We start from the raw sequence: 17,090 nt of genomic DNA, 5'->3' as shown, positions 1-17,090 counted from the left end.
CTTCAATAAAGCAGAAGAATGGAAATCACTATATCAGAACTAATCGGTCTGAGGTTGTGGAAATGCCTTAAAGTTATCAAATTTAGAATTCTAATTCTGGCTTTATTTAAAATATTAAGTAATAAAGTGTAAGCATATAATTTGCTTTAAAAAATCATTAAGTCAAATTCATTTGCTTTCAGCTCTATCATCCCTCATCAATTGTTTCTGATTATTGAAAAGTAAAAAACATAAAAAGACAAACAAAACCACCTGAGCCCTAAAGCCAAAAACAGAGCAACTCTTTTGACATTCCCTAATTTCTATGTGCCAAACATGGGGTATCAATAAACACACGAGGCCATAGCCAGGCCAACAAATTTATCAGCAAAGACAAGCCCCATTAATGTCACCTGTTCAGTCTTTCTAGGACAGAGTCATCAGCCAAGGAGATCTCATCTAAGAGGAAAAAGCTGTCCTCCTTCATGGCCAGAACCAGTGGTCCATCATGCCACTCGAAGAGTCTTGTGTCCAGTTCGTCCTATGATTTGGAGAAGCAGCAGGGTGAATTAAACACACATAAAACTAGATGTCTGAGGTGAAACACATAATCCTCAAGAAGCAAGGGTCGAAGAAAGTGACAGAAATCTGCAGATACCCTGTATCTAAACCAACCTTGTCGTTTGGCTTTTGTCTCACTGGTCTTAAACCACCCAGGAAGTCTGATGTCTCCATGTTTAAATGGCAGTTGACTGAGTATAGTTTCTGATTTGCCAAGGCTGAAAACATTTGGCAGACAGTAGTTTTTCCACACCTATTAGAAATATACACCAGATTAAGCAGCAGCATGTGTTCCAAATGCATAGTCAGAGACACTGTATCAGCAAGAGATGAGCCACACTCAGACCTCGGTACAAGCCTAATCAAACTCAGGAGCCTGCAACTCAGGTTTATGTGTTTCCCTGTACAACAGCAGCACCTCTCAGATGGTTTGTACAAAAGGTCATCATCTACACACATTTCATTCTTTAAATTCTTCCAACAGCAATCAATGGAGAGGAAGAAATAACGTTATGAATTCCGCAAGAAACACCAGCAATTTCTCTCCACACCTATTGAATAGCTTTTTTAGTATGAAGGTAAAATCTTGCGTTGGGAGGGAGGGAGGGAGGGAGGGAGGGAGGGAGGGAGGGAAAAGAAAAACAGACAACAAAAGAGAAGAGAAACTCCTCTAAGTGCTTCACCCATCCCTATAGGTGTATCCCCATCCCACAGACAGTAAAGTGGGACTTCTCAATGAGCTACAGTTTCAGAGCTTACCCAGTGTCTCCAACTAGCAGTACGGGTTCACCGAATTCCAGCGCCCTGCCCACCAGCACTGCCAGTCTCCGCATGCTTTCAGTCCACACTACATGGCTGAACTTAGACTCCAACACAGTTGTCTGGGTAGACGATTTACCTACCAAAGCAAAATAAAACTGTAGGCTCTAATGAGTACAACATGATTCATGTTCCTATGGTGTTTGGGTCTACTCACCCAGTAACTTTAGAACATTTTCTTTGGAAAAAAGAGACTGAGGACACAATTTTTTCTTGAAATGTTTTTCAAGGACTTCTTGAATTACATCAGCTTCCTCCTGCTTCCTGACTCTGCCTGCCAGAAGCATGAAGCCTGGAGGTGGAAATAAAGGGACACTTAAGCAGTTGGTAGTGAAGAATGTTGAGACATGAAGTAAGAGTGACTGTTACCCACTGCTGCCACTGGGTCAGGAAGCTGAAGAAGCAAGAGTCAGTCAAAACCATGAGACCCACAAGAAGCAGAGGTCTGCCAGACTGACAACTGTTCACAAGACCAGTTAGAGTTGGGAGAGAAAGGCTGCTTCTAGAACAAGCGAGAAAATGAACATACCACACAGAATTTAGAAAGCGTTTGTTTTAATAAAACATCTGGCCTAATTTTATGTATTAAAACATACCATCATTGGCTAAGTGTTGTAGCCAATCATAGTCCTCCTGAGTCTGCTCAGCCAATCTGTACCTTTCAGCCCACCGGAACAGATCTCTAAGGGCAATAAACCCCTGCTTTCCAGCAAACACCGAGGACCGTCTCCGGTAGGACTAGGAAAGTATAAAAATAATTTCTTACTGAACTGAATTGAAGGCATATGTTTCATCTCATAAAAAAAATCATTAACTCATTTTACCTGATCTAACTTCCCAGAAATGCAAATCATCTACAATTGTCTGGAAAAAATGTTCAAAGTAATATACACTTACAGAAAATAAATAAATCTCATTTCCTATACAGAAAAAAAGAGAATAATCTAAACAGTAAGAAATTGGGGGAATGAGATACTAGAACATACATGATGGGTGTGAACGGGGAGGACACTGGGGTTAAAGTAGGAAAGAGAGGAAGAGGCTTGAGGAAAACAAAGGGTGGAGGGTGGATCAACCAAATTAAAGATGTATGAAAATCATTGTGGAAATCAACTGCTTTGCAAATTAATTACAACATACAATGTAAAAAAACAGAAGGAATTTGAACAGAGGATTATCTGCATGGGAGAACAATGCTCCCTTCAGAAAACATGGGTTATTACAAACACCAAAAATCCTGTGCCAGCCATGGGATAACTACTATGAGTTGTTAGAAAGGCCCCAAAACAGCACACGCTACTCATTGGCTAACCTACTAACTGAATATGCAACATACAACAATTGGTTGTAGGACACAGAAACTGTTAGAACTGATCTGGAATCTTTCTCCCTGCTGACTAGTTTTCAGCGTACAAAAGGAACCTGAACAATCTGCTGAGGAGAAAAATCATCCGCTCATTACCCAGCAGTAAACCCTGAATGCTACAACAAAGACCCGCCATGCAAAATGTACCGACTGATGCAACAGTGCCATGATTATGGGGTAACTAACCACATTCTAATTGGATGTGAAGCCTGCTCCACAGGAGGGACATCATGCCTGGTACCCTACATGCAAACCCATGGCTGGTGAAGCCATGTTGCAGTAGGTCCTAGTGCGGGACCAACTTTAGTACATAGAAATCTCCTTATCTGCCCCCTAATATTTTGTTTATAAATTAGTGCTGTTTTTAGCCCTGGTCAGAGGAATGTCTTTTAGCAGTGAGCACAATCAAGGTAAGGACTCAATAACTGTTAAAAGTGTCAAGTATACATGACTGTACATGTTCAGCCGCAAACGAGACATTTAGATCAACTTCAGCAAGGCTTGGGAAACGTCATGGAAAAAGAGGGAGACACTCCAAGAGCTGGATGATAGGAAGAGCACTGGAAATGCTGTCACCTGACACGCTGCAGTCACATACTCAGGCACCTGCATGAGACCTGCACAAGATGACACACATGGAAACTCAAACATGGATGAAGGAGGGACTCCGGAAGCTAAATGAAGCTGCTGCACGGTTGGCAACTGGTGGCTGCAGAGGGAGGAGTCATTTCTCTTCTGGAGTATGGCCACTAGTAAGTTGTCTATATGCATGCAGACAGCACTAAACTGACTCAATGGGTTATACAACACAGAAAGAAAACCCACATGAAGTTGTGAGCAGGAGTAGCAATAGATTTTTAGAACCCACTTTAATTAATTTCTGATAAAGAACACTTTTAACAATGGCACTTTAGAGGTTGTAGACTGCTTCACTAAGTGTGTGCCATGCCCTTAACCTATCTCCAGCCTTGGGGTGGGAAGTACCAACTGCAGGTTTATGGTTAACAGAGGAGAACTGTGAAGAAAGATAATCGTGACCAACACTCCCCTCCAGTGTCATATCATGGATGGGATCAACGTCATCTCTGGATTTTCTTGCGTCTGTAAGTACACAGGCACAAGTATAGGAGAACAATTCCCGAAAGTTGGTTCTCTCATTGCTGTGTGTTCTGGGATCTAACTCAGGTCATCAGGCTTGCAAAACTGTTTTTAATCACTGAACCAGCTCAATGGCCTACATCTCTATTATAAAGAAAATAAGCAAAAACCAAAATAACACAAACAAACAAAACAAAACAAGAAAGTCACAACTTCTAGACTACTTGAGGCAACACAAGCAAGCACTGTAAAAAAAAAAAAAGTTAAGTAGTTTGCCTTTGCTAAAAGTTATAAATACACACAGGCATATTGTATATATTATTTATACATAACTATAGAGTAAATGGCATAAAAGTTTACAATGATACAAGTGCTGAGTTAGAGAAACAGGAGCTAGAGCTAAAGGTCAGTAACAGAGAGTTTGCATAGCACAAACCAGCTCTGGGGTAAATTTAAATTCCCTCAGCCCCTGGAAAACATACACAGAAATGGATATTACCAGATATATTTTAGAAAAAAGATATCCCCCAATAAAACTCACCAACCAAACAAAAGCCTTACTCGCTAAAACTAAATGGACGGACATCCTTCTGCTTGAGAAAACTATCAAATTGTGATACCAATGCTAACTAATATATTCCAATAAAATTTAAGTTCAGAAGAAGATATGAAATACCTGAAGGTCCAACATGACTTTAACCAATTTACTGCAATAGGAAGGAGGTAAACTACATCGCTTGTGCAAAATTGTTTCCAACTCAGAACTGGGCAACTCATCAAAGTGTAATTCCACAAATCGGTTTCTGAAAGCTCTAGACAGCACCTAGGGAATGTTCAAAATAAAATAAGACATGTGTATGTGTGCATGAAAAGTCTTAACCTAACAATGAGCACATGCCTGGATATCCAAGATAAAGCCCTCAAGCTCGTGTGTGTGTGTGTGTGTGTGTGTGTGTGTGTGTGTGTGTGTGTGTGTGTGTGTGTGTGTGTGTGTGTAAGTAAACGAAAAGTAGACTTAGCAGGTTTATCTAAGTATTTGTGCATCTATCTACCAATCTATCCATAATGCATTTATTTATGTAACAATAATTATCAAATTAAGCAGGAATTAGGGGAGGCAGACATAGAAAGGATTGGAAAAAGAAACATGGAAGGGGTTGGCAGGAGGAAATGAAGTGATGCAATCACTTTAATTAAAATCTTATTTTTAAAAGGCACCTATTCTTTTTGATTTACAATTAGCAGTGATTTACAATTAGCACGCCTTTAATCCCAACACTCGGGAGGCAGAGGCAGGCAGATTTCTGAGTCTGAGGCCAGTCTGGTCTACAAAGTGAGTTCCAGGACAGCCAGGGCTACAGAGAACCCGTTTCAAGAAAAACCAAAAAAAGAAAAAGAATCCCCAAATGTCTCATTCCTAACAACGATTTTACCATTTCTCATGTTGATGAAAAGACTTTGCATGAAATTGTTACACACCTTTCTACCTCCATAAAGTCCTGGGGGATTTTGGGTGGCAAAAAGCATGAAGCGAGGGTGCGCCCTAACAACTTCCTGTGTTTCTGTTATGAGCAGTTCACGGTTATCATCCAGCAGTCTGTTGAGGGCCTCTAACACATCAGTAGGTGCCAAATTTAATTCATCTAAGACAATCCAGTAGCCCTTTCTCATAGCATCAATAAGAACACCTAAAAGGAAATGACAAGAATTATTCAAAGTATAATCAATGACTCCAAGGCCTTAAAATATATCTGTCTGTACAAACAAAAATACTATTTGATAGCTATATGCCAAGAAAATTCCTCTGCAGCTAGCTGTGACCCTCAAACAATCTAATGTTCCAAGAGGTAAGACTTGTAATTGACATGGCCTTTTTCTACCCCCAGGAGGAGCTAAGGCTATAAACATCTCTTGTTCAACCTGTTAAATGTTCTCTTCGACATCTAATTTTATAAAATCACCAAATTCTCACTATCTATTCTAATTCTAATCCTTCTGTACCCTATTCTTTGATATATATATATATATTTTTTTTTTTATTTTTTTTTTTTGGTTTTTTGAGACAGGGTTTCTCTGTGTACCCCTGGCAGTCTTGGAACTCACTTTGTAAACCAGGCTGGCCTCGAACTCAGAAATCCGCCTGCCTCTGCCTCCCGAGTGCTGGGATTAAAGGTGTGCGCCATCACACCCGGCCTATTCTTTGATTTTGATACTTCATAATTGTCTTGTTCAAGATTAGCCCAACAAAGGAATCCAGTGCTCTAGGAATTACCCTTAACTCTCTCACTCACGTTCCTCAATTAGAAAGGACTGTAAGAAGAACTGGGTCTAAAAGCACGAAAGTGTACATCCAAGGGATGCAATAACACTACCTTCATTAAAGACAAGCTTCCCTGAGGTGTCAGACGTGTAACAGCCAATGTATTCCTGAATATCTGTGTGTTCGTGATTGTTAATTCTCACACAGTGGTTGCCAGAAGCAGCAGCCAGCCACCTTATCAGGCTTGTTTTACCAACTGATGTTTCTCCCTGGATCAGCACTGGATAGGTTCTGTAAAATATTAGCCAACAGAGCAATTATAAAAAGAGACGAGAAGAAGGAAACTAGAATACTTTTAGGTACACAAGGTAACCATGCATCAAGAAGGTTCTATGATTCCACTGTTGTCTGAGATAGGGCTTCAGCTCTGGCTGGCCTGAAACGTGCTATGTAGACCAGGACTGCCCTGAACTCTTCATAGAGATCTCTCTGTCCCCATCCATCATGCTAAAATTAAAGGAGTGCCGGGCTGAACATACTGTCTTGTCAACTACAATGCAAATCTCGATTGCTACTTCAGATGACTTCAGTTTTGAATGAATCAGTCAAGAATTTCCTTCCAAAGCTGGGGTTGGAGACAGGGTGATGGGGTTAAAGGCTTATATCCCATGCCCAGCCTTGAGATGCCATTCCAACATCTCTTGCAGGACTTGTAAGAAAAAGTGGAGTTAACTGTTAGTCAATCGCCCAACAATAAGAAATAAGTGTTAAATCAACAAAACTACAAAGCAATTTTACTTTCAATTTTTATTTTTGGAATTTTTGGAGGAGTGTGTGTGTGTGTGTGTGTGTGTCCAGAACTGACTTTGGATCCTATGGAGCTACTTTCACCCAGCTGTACGCTATAGACATGGGAAGCAGACTCTGAAAAGAGCAGCAAGCCCACTCAGCAACTTAGTCTCCAAAAACACAACAACTTTAAAAACCATCCCAGTAATTAATATCTTTACACCTTTCTCAGCTGTCACACAAACAGAAATACATTAGAGTGTATTTTTTGAATTGGATTTTTGAAAGCAGTAATTCAGCTAGCCAGTAAGTAGCAGTGAAGCTATGTTTAAGGACTCAGGCTAAGTAACCACCATACCTTTGACAGAAACTTCACAGTACTAGGAGTACAAACACACACATACCCTGCAGAGACCACTCGGGCAATGTCCCTCAGGTTCAGCTTAACAGAAGGCGTCAAGACATATGTTTCATCTATTTTAGGCTCCTTGTCTCCAACTGAAATCCAGTAGCCTTCAACCTGAATAAGGCGGCCTCCTTTAGGTTCTGGAATAGGCTGAAAAGAAAAAAAAAAAAAAGGGACTCTGAGAAATGAACATAGCCTGTGTCAACTTTGGCATTCTTTCAGATGAGGGTAAAGTAGAAAATTAAGTCCTTATCAAAAATACTACTTTACCATGAGTACTTCCAACAAAAAACAAACAAACAAACAAACAAAACCCAAAATAACAACAACAAAAAACTGTAATCAAAACACAAAATTACTTCCAGGAATGAAAACAATTTTTTTTCATATCGGTTTTAAAATTAAATGAGAGTAGAAAGGTTTAGGGGGAAAAAAATACAGAGATTAAAATAAAATTTCACATATTATATGATTCAGCTCCCTCACCTAGCAAAATGCCCAGTTAAGTCAAAAATACCTATCATTTCTCTCAACACCGGCCCAGGACTATCATGAAGGAAGGTTTTACACTAGTAGAGTCTGGATCACCTGGAGGACACAAGCTGACCCTTTATAGAAACAGATCCTTTCTGAGTATGCTGGTTCTTTATATATTAACTAGAGATAAATGAAAGGAAGGTATCTCAATTGAGACTGTAGTGCATTTTCTTGTTTGATGGTTGGAGTGGGAGGACCTAGCCCATTGTGAGTGATGTTACCCATTGAGTAAGCCACGAGGAGCAAGCCAATAAGCAGCATTCCTCCATAGCCTCTGTCTGCTTCAGTTATAAAGTACAACCTGAAAAACCCCCTCCTCCCCAATTTGCTTTTGGTTATAGTGCTTATCGCAATAGAAATCTTAATTAAGACAACAGGTAACATGGGAAGGGCACAACCATTGTAAGATGTTTGTAGGGTAAATCACATGAAGAAAAAAAACCTTTTTTCTTCTCATATTTTTAGAGTCTCCAATAGTTAATTTTAAGCATGTATTATTTTTAAAATGTTGAATCCAAATAACTTCAAATACCTCTCTCTCATTCTAATGAGCAAACAATAAAAGCAACGAAAAGATGGTGAAAGTTTCTCAGTTTTCTTTTGTTTTTTGTCAAGACTAGTGTTACTTTCCTATCAAACTCAAACCATTGTTGCTTTTAACAGCAGTAGTCCAACCCCCTCTAAAAACCCTGTGGTGGTTTGAATAAGAATGGCTTCCATAGGCTTATGTTTGAATATTTGGTACCCAGTTATTGCAACTGTTTGGGAAGGATTATGGGATGTGGTCTTGTTGGAGGAGGTGTGTCACTGGGTGTGGGCTGTGAAGTTTCAAAGGCCCATGCCAAGCAGAGTTCTCTATCCTCGACTACTTTCTATGGATCAGGATATAAAGCTCTCAGTTATTCGTCCAGGACTATGCCTTTCTGCCTCCCACAATGATCATTATGGACTAACTCTTTAAAACTGTAAGCAAGATTCCAAGTAAATGCTTACTTTTATAAAGATTGCTTTGGTTATGGTGTCTCTTCACAGCAACAGAATAACTAAGATGAATCCCTCTTGCAGAGGTCCTGACTTCAATTCCCAGCAACCACATGATGGCTCACAACCATCCTTAATGAGATCTGATGCCCTCTTCTGGGGAGTCTGAAGACATTTACAGTGTAGTTACACATAATAAATAAATAAATCTTTGGAAAAAAGAAAGAAAGTAAGTTGAAGAGCAAACCTGTTTCAGTAGACTTTTGACATTGCCAGAAATAATGTGTTGACAGATGAGCTTCTGAACCACTGGGTGTGATGCCCGGTCAAGCTGTGTTAGGAACCCCAAACAAAAGCCCTAGGGAGAAGACACAAAGAGATGAACCCAGCCTAGCCTTCTATAACAGTCCAATTTACTTCAGGAACAAGATTCCTGGGATGCCATATCCTAGAACAACTTTTCTTGTTTTTGTTTTTTGAGACCGGGTTTCTCTGTGTAGCCCTGGCTCTCCTGGTACCTGTTATGTAGACCAGGCTGGCTTTGAACTCAGAGATCTGCCTGTCTCTGATGGGATTAAAGGTGTGTGCTTCCTCAGAATAACTTCTAAATGTGGTAAAATGGAAGAGAAAAGAACAGGGCAGCTCCTGACTGAAGTGTTAAGCGACAGTCTCTTGGCAAGCACTGACTGGCACATGTGGCACCTGCGTCACTTCTCCTTCCCATTCACGGTGAGCCCATCTCACCTCATAGAGTGAGCGCTGGATGCTGCCACATGGGTTGGAAGCTGCAAACCGTAAAGCTCTGCAGAGGGTCCGAAGGCTGTAGTGAGGCCTGTGGCCAGTTCCATCGACCAATTTGGTTCCTGACTCTTTCCTCAAAGCAGTGTAGAAGCTACAAAGAGGAAGGTTTGCACAGTTTTATTAAATAGTAATTATTTTTCTGCTTGTTTCTAACTATTGAAACTCCAAATGCTATTTTCCTTTTTTCTCTGAGACAGGGTTTCTCTGTGTAGCTTTGGCTGTCCTAGAACTAGCTCTGTAGATCAGGCTGGCCTTGAACTCATAGAGATCACATAAAGTTTCTTTCAAACAGCTTAATGAGTATCTTTGAAAAAAAATCAAGAAATGAAACATCCTACTTCACTGACACAAAAGAGCCAGTGGCCCTAAGTGAGAGACTTGTGTCTCATAAGCAAAGTAATAATTCAGCAACTTAGTAGGAAAAGGCTGATTCATAAGTAGTGTGTCAGAGTAGGCTTTACCTGAGGGGCAAATGAAGAACTACACACAAGAAACAGGATTTAGGAGATTTGAAAGAACACAGCTCTATCTACCTTCAGTAATGTCAAACTCACAGAGAGACATGGTGTCTACTGGCATAGTTAACACTAATGCCCTTCCCAAGGTAGAGGATTGAAATATGCTCTCCATACTATTTGGCTTTGGAAATGGTGATCCGCTGCATGCCCACATGAAAGCAAACAGGAATCACAGATAAAACCCAAGCCCCTGCACAATAGAAATGCAGGACATTTATTCCTTAAACAAATGTCAGCCAAGGCTACAGAATGTCTGCTTAGCACAGACAAGACTCCAGGTCTGACACCTAGCACACTCAAAGGTTCAGGGTAGGGTAGGGAGCAAGCTATAAAATTCTAAGTGAACAGCTAAAATCCTATTTCAATCCCTTCCTATATCACACTCCCTTTCGGAGGAGAGTGATTTGCTCAAAACGACCTAATAGTTTCCAGCTTTGTGGGTCAATATGACATCTTAGACTATACAAAACACTTTCTATATGGCCTGCAATACCTAAGAGACACAAAGAATCAACCCATACCATAGTTTGGTAGCGTATACATGCAAATCTCTTAATTCTTAACCTAATTCAATTTACAACAGCAAACTAACTCATTTCTGTTTAGCTACTATGCAAATTTTAAGTAGGAAAGAGACAAAGCAAAAGATAAAAGAACAACTTACTATTTAGGAATTCAAGTACTAAGCTATAAATATACAGAATTAATCAAGATAATAGCACCTATTTAATTTCATAGGTAGTGAGTCTTAGTTGTCTAAGTTATTTCTTTTTTTTTTAATTCAGAACTTATTTTTTCAAGTTTTATTTATTTATTTTATGTATGTGAGTACATCGCCGCTCACATTCTCTTCAGACACACCAGAAGAAGTCAGAGGTCACAACATTATAGATGGTTGTGAGCCACCATGTGGTTGCTTGGGATTGAACTTGGGATCTTTGGAAGAGCAGTCAGTGTTCTTAGCTGCTGAGCCATCTCCAGCCCAAGTAATTCCTTTAAGAAAATCTCAAAGTATTCATGTAAGGTTTCCATTGTAAAGCAAATCCTTCTACCAGTTTTCTTCACACAAAAGCAAATCATGAAAAAGTATAGCTGCATGGAATGGGTCTTTTATGTTCAGAAGTAATTGTACAAAGACAAGCAAAGGACAACCTACTTTACAATGCCTTGCACAGTGTTCTTGCTCACGTTCAGTCCTTTCAGATAATCCACAATAAGTATTTGTAAGTCTTCTTTACTTTCTAATTCTTCTACATAAAGTTCCGTGAACCTGTAAGAAAATTATTAATCATGTATAAGACACTAGTATGTCCCACATCATTCTCTAGGGTAGCATTCTAACCTGTAGGGAGTGACCCCCTTTGGGAGAACAAACCTTTCACATGGGTTGCCTAAGACCACCAGAAGACAGACATTTACATTTACATTATTATTCGTAACAGTAGCAGAATTCTAGTTATGAAGTAGAAACAAACATACCGTTACGGTTGGGGCCACCACAACACGGGGAACTGTATTAAAGAGTCCTAGCATTAGGAAAGCCCTGCTCCAGTGTCTAGCCTGGTGAGCCTCCTCTGCAGCCAACCTCTAGGCCTCCACCAGGCTTCTCCCATGTCACATCTAACCTATACACCCAGTCAGACCTACCCCCACACTACAGGACCGGACCAAGAAGCACACCCTGTATACCAGTCTAGTCCTCTATGCCCACCTGACGTCATTCTTTCCAAGTCCGATTAGTTTTTGTGGTTTTGTAGGTCCAACCCACATTCTCTCTTCTGTCTATATCAGACACAGAACTATCATGTCTAGATCTCACCTCAAAAATAACAACGTAAGAAATCAAAACAGAGCTGGGTGGTGGTGGCACCCGCCTTTAATCCCAGCACTTGGGAGGCAGAGACAGGCAGATTTCTAAGTTCGAGGACAGCCTGGTCTACAGAGTGAGATCTAGGATAGCCAGAGCTTCACAGAAAAACCCTGTCTTGAAAAAAAACAAAAAAGAAATCAAAACAGTATCTTAGCTCCAAACCTATTAGTCCTGTAGAGATAAACCAAAGGACTCAGAACTTAAATGAACAATTATAAATTTGATCAAAGAATTCCAGGAGCTTAAAGAAGAGAAAGACTAGAAGGAAGAAAAAGTCCTAAGTGACACCCACAGAAAGAGAAACATAAGGCCGATGGAAATGATGAAGATAATACAGAACTTGAGAAAAAGTTCAATCTCGAGATATAAATACTGAGGAGGAATTGAAAAAAAAACAAATCACCACCACCCATAGCCTCCCTAGAAATAGAAAGCTCCCTCAAAAGAGTCTGACAAGTAGAATCAAGCAGATGACTTATTTGGATTCAAAGATCCTCAAAGTAGAGGGATATGAAACATTTTTAGGAACACAGGACAGGTGAGCACCATGGGGGAAAAAAAAAACCTTCAAATTATACACAGATGAGAAAAAAAATCCCAACCAATGGCATATCATATTTTCAACAAGGTTAACAGAAGAAAATGTACCTAAACTGAAGATACAACTATACAAATACACAAAGCATACAGAAAACAAATTGGACAAGACAAAAAAATAAAATCCCCGTGGCATGTAATAGTTAAAACATGGAGCATATATAACAAAGAAACAGTATGGTAAGCTGAAAAAGAAAGGGAACCATCAAAACAAGCAGCTCATTTCTCACTGGAAACTGAACAGTCTGGAGCAATGCATTCCAAGTCACAAAAGACCATTATGATGGCCAACCCAGAGAAACACAATAAGCAAAAACACCCAACATAATTGAAGGAGAAAGAAAATCTTTCTACATCCTAAAACTCACTGCAAGGAGAATACAGGAAACAGCACTTGAGCTGCTGAGATGAATGAGCATAGGTAAGAGAGCACAGCTAAGAGCTGGGAGGCTGCTGGAAGCATTAAAATACAGACCACCACCAGGAACACCAGCCACCTCCAAAACCAGTGACATGATGATGACAAATCCACATAGGCTGACTGAATGGATCTGAAAAGAGCTCTTGTCTATCTGCTGTCTATAAGAAACACACCTTAGTTTAAAGAGTAAACTAGAAGTGTTCCAATCAAATGGCACTGTAATCAAGAAGGCATCACTATTCTAATACCTGACAAAACAGAATCAGACAAACAGATAGGACAAACCAGAAGTGATAAAGAGGGACAATTCATTCTAATCAAGGCAACAAGTAACTAAGAAGATATTACTAGCCTATTACTAACCTAAGTACCAAACACTGGGGAGCTCTATTTGATTTCAAAACAAAACCCTACTTCTGGATTTAAAGATAAATAGGTGCATCTTGAGTTCAAGGCCAGCCAGATTTACCTATCAGGTTCCAGTATAGCCAGGGTTACACAATGAGAACTTATCTCAAGATAAACAACAGTAACACCTCCCCACACGCATATGCCCACTCTCTCACATAGTTAAAAACTAAAAAACTTCATATAATTTCTAAAATATATAATATTTCCATTATTTTTTAATAATGTAAATGGTAGATTGAACAGGTTTTCTAAAAATTACTTTTGTGAAGTGGACAATGATGTCACACTGTCACACTGCTGTTATACAGTCAGGGGACACCTTGCATTAAGTTGGGTTTCTCCTTCCAACATGCAGTTTCTAGGAATTAAACTCAGGTTCTCATGCTTGGCAACAAGTGCTTCCACTCTCGAAGCCATTTTACAGGCTCCTAATTGACTTAGTGACTCTTTCCAAACTTAAAACGACAAAAATATTACTGACGCTAAATCTTCAGTACCAAAACTAAGCAAGCACAAATGAATTTTCCCTAGTAACTAAAAGATTTACTGTGTTCAACAGGCCTTCTAAGTGCCACACTAAACACCAAAGAAAGAACTATGTACACAACCTTGACCAAACCACAGAAGTAGCACACATAATAAACAATAGAGAATGGTTCTCCAGTGTTCTAGACGTTCTCACCTGCCTACAATCTATGAAAAACAGAAAACAGGCTGGAGAGATGGCTCAGCGGTTAAGAGCACTGACTGCTCTTCCAGAGGTCTTGAGTTCAAATTCCAGCAACCACATGGTGGCTCACAACCATCTGTAATGGGATCTGACGCCCTCTTCTATCTACTGTGTCTGAAGAGTACTCACATATATAAAAGTGTACTCACATATATAAAATAAATGAATCTTAAAAAAAAAAAACAAAAACAGAAATAACAAGGAAACCAAGATTCCTCTATGAGATTTCAATAAATTTCAACCACTGAAGTTTGGTTATGTTGATATTACCAGTAAAGATAAGAAAACAAAGTTCTTACCTGTTTCTTATTCCTGGTGGGAGATTTCTTTTGCCCACATCAGTAGCTGGATTCATACATGCAAATAAACGAAAATCAGGGTGCCGAACCAGTGGCTCTGTTAAGAGAAAATTTTAACAACTTTTAGCAATAAGTAATCTGCTAGAGGGCCCCAGGGCAAGTCAACTTAAAATCACAGAGGGCAAGCACCTGCTCAGTAACTCAGGAATGTTCTGAAGCCTCAGAGGATCACTTTCCGGACAGACAGACAGACAGACAGACAGCAAATACATGCGCTCACACAGACACACACTCTCTTTCTCACAGCTTACCTTCATGCTGACATTCAAGTCTTTCTGGTGCATTTGTTCACTTTTAATGATTTTTTTTTATTGCCTAAAACCTATATCATATTTGGACAGTGTCTGCGTATCTACAACTTAAATTCCTTAACAAATTACCTTATTCTTCTTTACATTCCCCATAGCTCCTAGTTATATTTCAAGACACTTGCCCAAGAACTTGTTCCCTAAATAATAAATCCCACTGGAAGACCAATGCAGTATGTCCAGCTAAAAGAATCTCACCTTTAACTGACCAAGACTTAGTGCCAAGTCAAACCCCAAGGAGATTAAATGCTACCTGTGTCTCCTCGATCAAGCAAAACCAGAGAGCCAGAAGATCCTTCAAGTAAGCCACTCAGACATTCCAGGGTTTCAGGAGCAGCCAGGTTAATCTCATCCAGTAAGATCCATTCTCCTTTTTTTATAGCCTGAGCTAAAGTACCCTGGAAGATAACATATTAAAGACTGCATTTCCAAAACAGGCTCAGTTTGCAAAAGCAGTTACACAAGTTAGGCTAAGAACAGAGGCAAGGGCACATTGTTCCCATGATAAGCCAACACTTTAAGTGACAAATAACTACCGACAGTTGGCAGTGTTAGGGCAAGTAAACTCTGTCAATGTTCAAAATGGTCAAGAAAGTATCTTTAAGCCTACAAGGTAAGATGATATAAACAAGTTATATAGATGGATGAACAAATAAACAAACAACAAATTCAGATGATGGAAAATATCCAATTAGCTAAAAGCACCCAAGGTGCGAGGGGCGGGGGTGGGAACACCCCTCTGATCCCAGATCTGAGTTTCAGGACAGCCAACGATACACAGTGAGTCCCTATCAAAAACAGACAAAAAGAGCACCCCCAAAAAATCATGCCAAGACCCTAAAATTTTCAAATCAATATACTATTTGTAATTCATAGTCTATCACAGTGTCTATATAAGAATATCAAAATGAATCTTTATTCAGCTCTACATCACTGATGCTAAATTTAATCAAGATAGTACTTGCACACAGCAAATAGTAGTGGACCACTGACTGGAATCAAACTAGGCCCTGATTGGATCACATGCACTTCACACCCACATGCAGATTTTCACTTGGAAAACTATGCTGGAGCCAGTACTTGGTCTATCATCCAAAGAAGTAACAGAATACACTATCCTCAGTACATATCCCTGGTGCTCACTAAAAACTTAAACACTGTGAAGAACACTGCTCCCCATCTCCTCCTTACAGTGTTGTTTGTTAAGTATTTTCTGTCTTAAACAGCAAGCAAAACTCGAAGACAATACAAAATAACCCTCCACAGACTGTTCTCCATCAAACCAACATCCATTAACCTAAATTATAAATAAAATACCTCCACAAATGCAAACAAAAGGGCATTTTCCGTCATTTTCATTTGTTGCTGGGCATGGTTGAGTCTAAGGCCAAATGCTTCCCATTTCTCCTTAAGGAGCCCTAGAAAGAATAAAGACATGACCTTACATGTGAAGTGGAGTGCTCCCCATAGGCACATGTTTTTAATGCAAGTTCCCTAGATAGAGGAGCCTTTTTTAAACTTAGTTTTGTTTTTCTCAATACCATATATCAGGGTGGGCTCCCAGAGATGAGTGAGAATCCCCCAGAGATGCTCTTTACGGATGACAAGATACCTCAGTGAGTAAAGGCCATCAAGTCTGACAACCTGGGTTCCACGGTACAGAGAGAGACTTGACTCCCAGTGCTCTCCGCTTTCAGGCTTACTGTGATAGGACCACCCATCAACGTATATTCCTATCGGCACACATGAGACTGCTCCTGCTTGCTGCCACAGCTCCTCATCATGATGGACTAAAATGAATTTTAAAGTGCAAGCCAAATAAATCTTCCTCCCCTAGAGTTGTCACATATTAAGTTTGTAAGTATGCTGCATATGCACACAGGACGACTCTCAAACAAAACCTTAAGACTTATAAAACAAGAGTGTTAAGCATTGTAGACAAAAGTGCAAAGGACTAAGTCCAAACACCTATACAATGCTATGTGCCAGTCACCATTAGCTCACATGTACACACAATGTAATGTATTTCCCCTTAGAAGACCTTTGATGGAGCTCATATTATTACCATTTCATAGGCAAGGAAGCAAAGCAAAGACAACTATGCTATCAAACAGCTGTTTACTGTGGAAGCCAGCTGCTTCTGAGAATACACCATCCTAATTACTGGGCCCCTCACCATCCAGCCACGTTAACGAACCGTGTCTACAAGCACAGCAGCAGGAACACTTCCAACCTAGTCACCTTTGCCTGAGAACTACAGCGTTCAGCTTTTTCCCTCC

General features: G+C 39.9%; 1 protein-coding gene across 2 annotated transcripts in view; it reads right to left on the bottom strand.

Moving 5' to 3' along the window:
* The window catches only part of Mdn1 (midasin AAA ATPase 1), a 118,104-nt gene that overhangs the window by 74,350 nt on the left and 26,664 nt on the right, over positions 1–17,090 (bottom strand). For both annotated transcript variants that reach the window (XM_006537476.3, NM_001081392.1), the window contains exons 17-31: positions 16,129–16,229; positions 15,065–15,209; positions 14,444–14,540; positions 11,272–11,385; positions 9,541–9,688; positions 9,044–9,154; positions 7,277–7,428; positions 6,196–6,374; positions 5,303–5,511; positions 4,500–4,646; positions 1,956–2,097; positions 1,517–1,651; positions 1,300–1,438; positions 655–793; positions 393–520 (exon numbers count right to left, since the gene is read on the bottom strand). In XM_006537476.3, coding sequence (XP_006537539.1) covers positions 393–520; positions 655–793; positions 1,300–1,438; positions 1,517–1,651; positions 1,956–2,097; positions 4,500–4,646; positions 5,303–5,511; positions 6,196–6,374; positions 7,277–7,428; positions 9,044–9,154; positions 9,541–9,688; positions 11,272–11,385; positions 14,444–14,540; positions 15,065–15,209; positions 16,129–16,229 — 2,086 coding nt within the window. The remainder of the gene's footprint in view (positions 1–392; positions 521–654; positions 794–1,299; positions 1,439–1,516; positions 1,652–1,955; positions 2,098–4,499; positions 4,647–5,302; positions 5,512–6,195; positions 6,375–7,276; positions 7,429–9,043; positions 9,155–9,540; positions 9,689–11,271; positions 11,386–14,443; positions 14,541–15,064; positions 15,210–16,128; positions 16,230–17,090) is intronic.

The sequence above is a fragment of the Mus musculus genome, chromosome 4 (assembly GCF_000001635.26).
Source record: "Mus musculus strain C57BL/6J chromosome 4, GRCm38.p6 C57BL/6J".
In the NCBI taxonomy this organism is placed as follows: Eukaryota; Metazoa; Chordata; class Mammalia; order Rodentia; family Muridae; genus Mus; species Mus musculus.
Note: the sequence above shows the minus strand (reverse complement) of the source record. Positions and strands in the feature narration are given on the sequence as shown.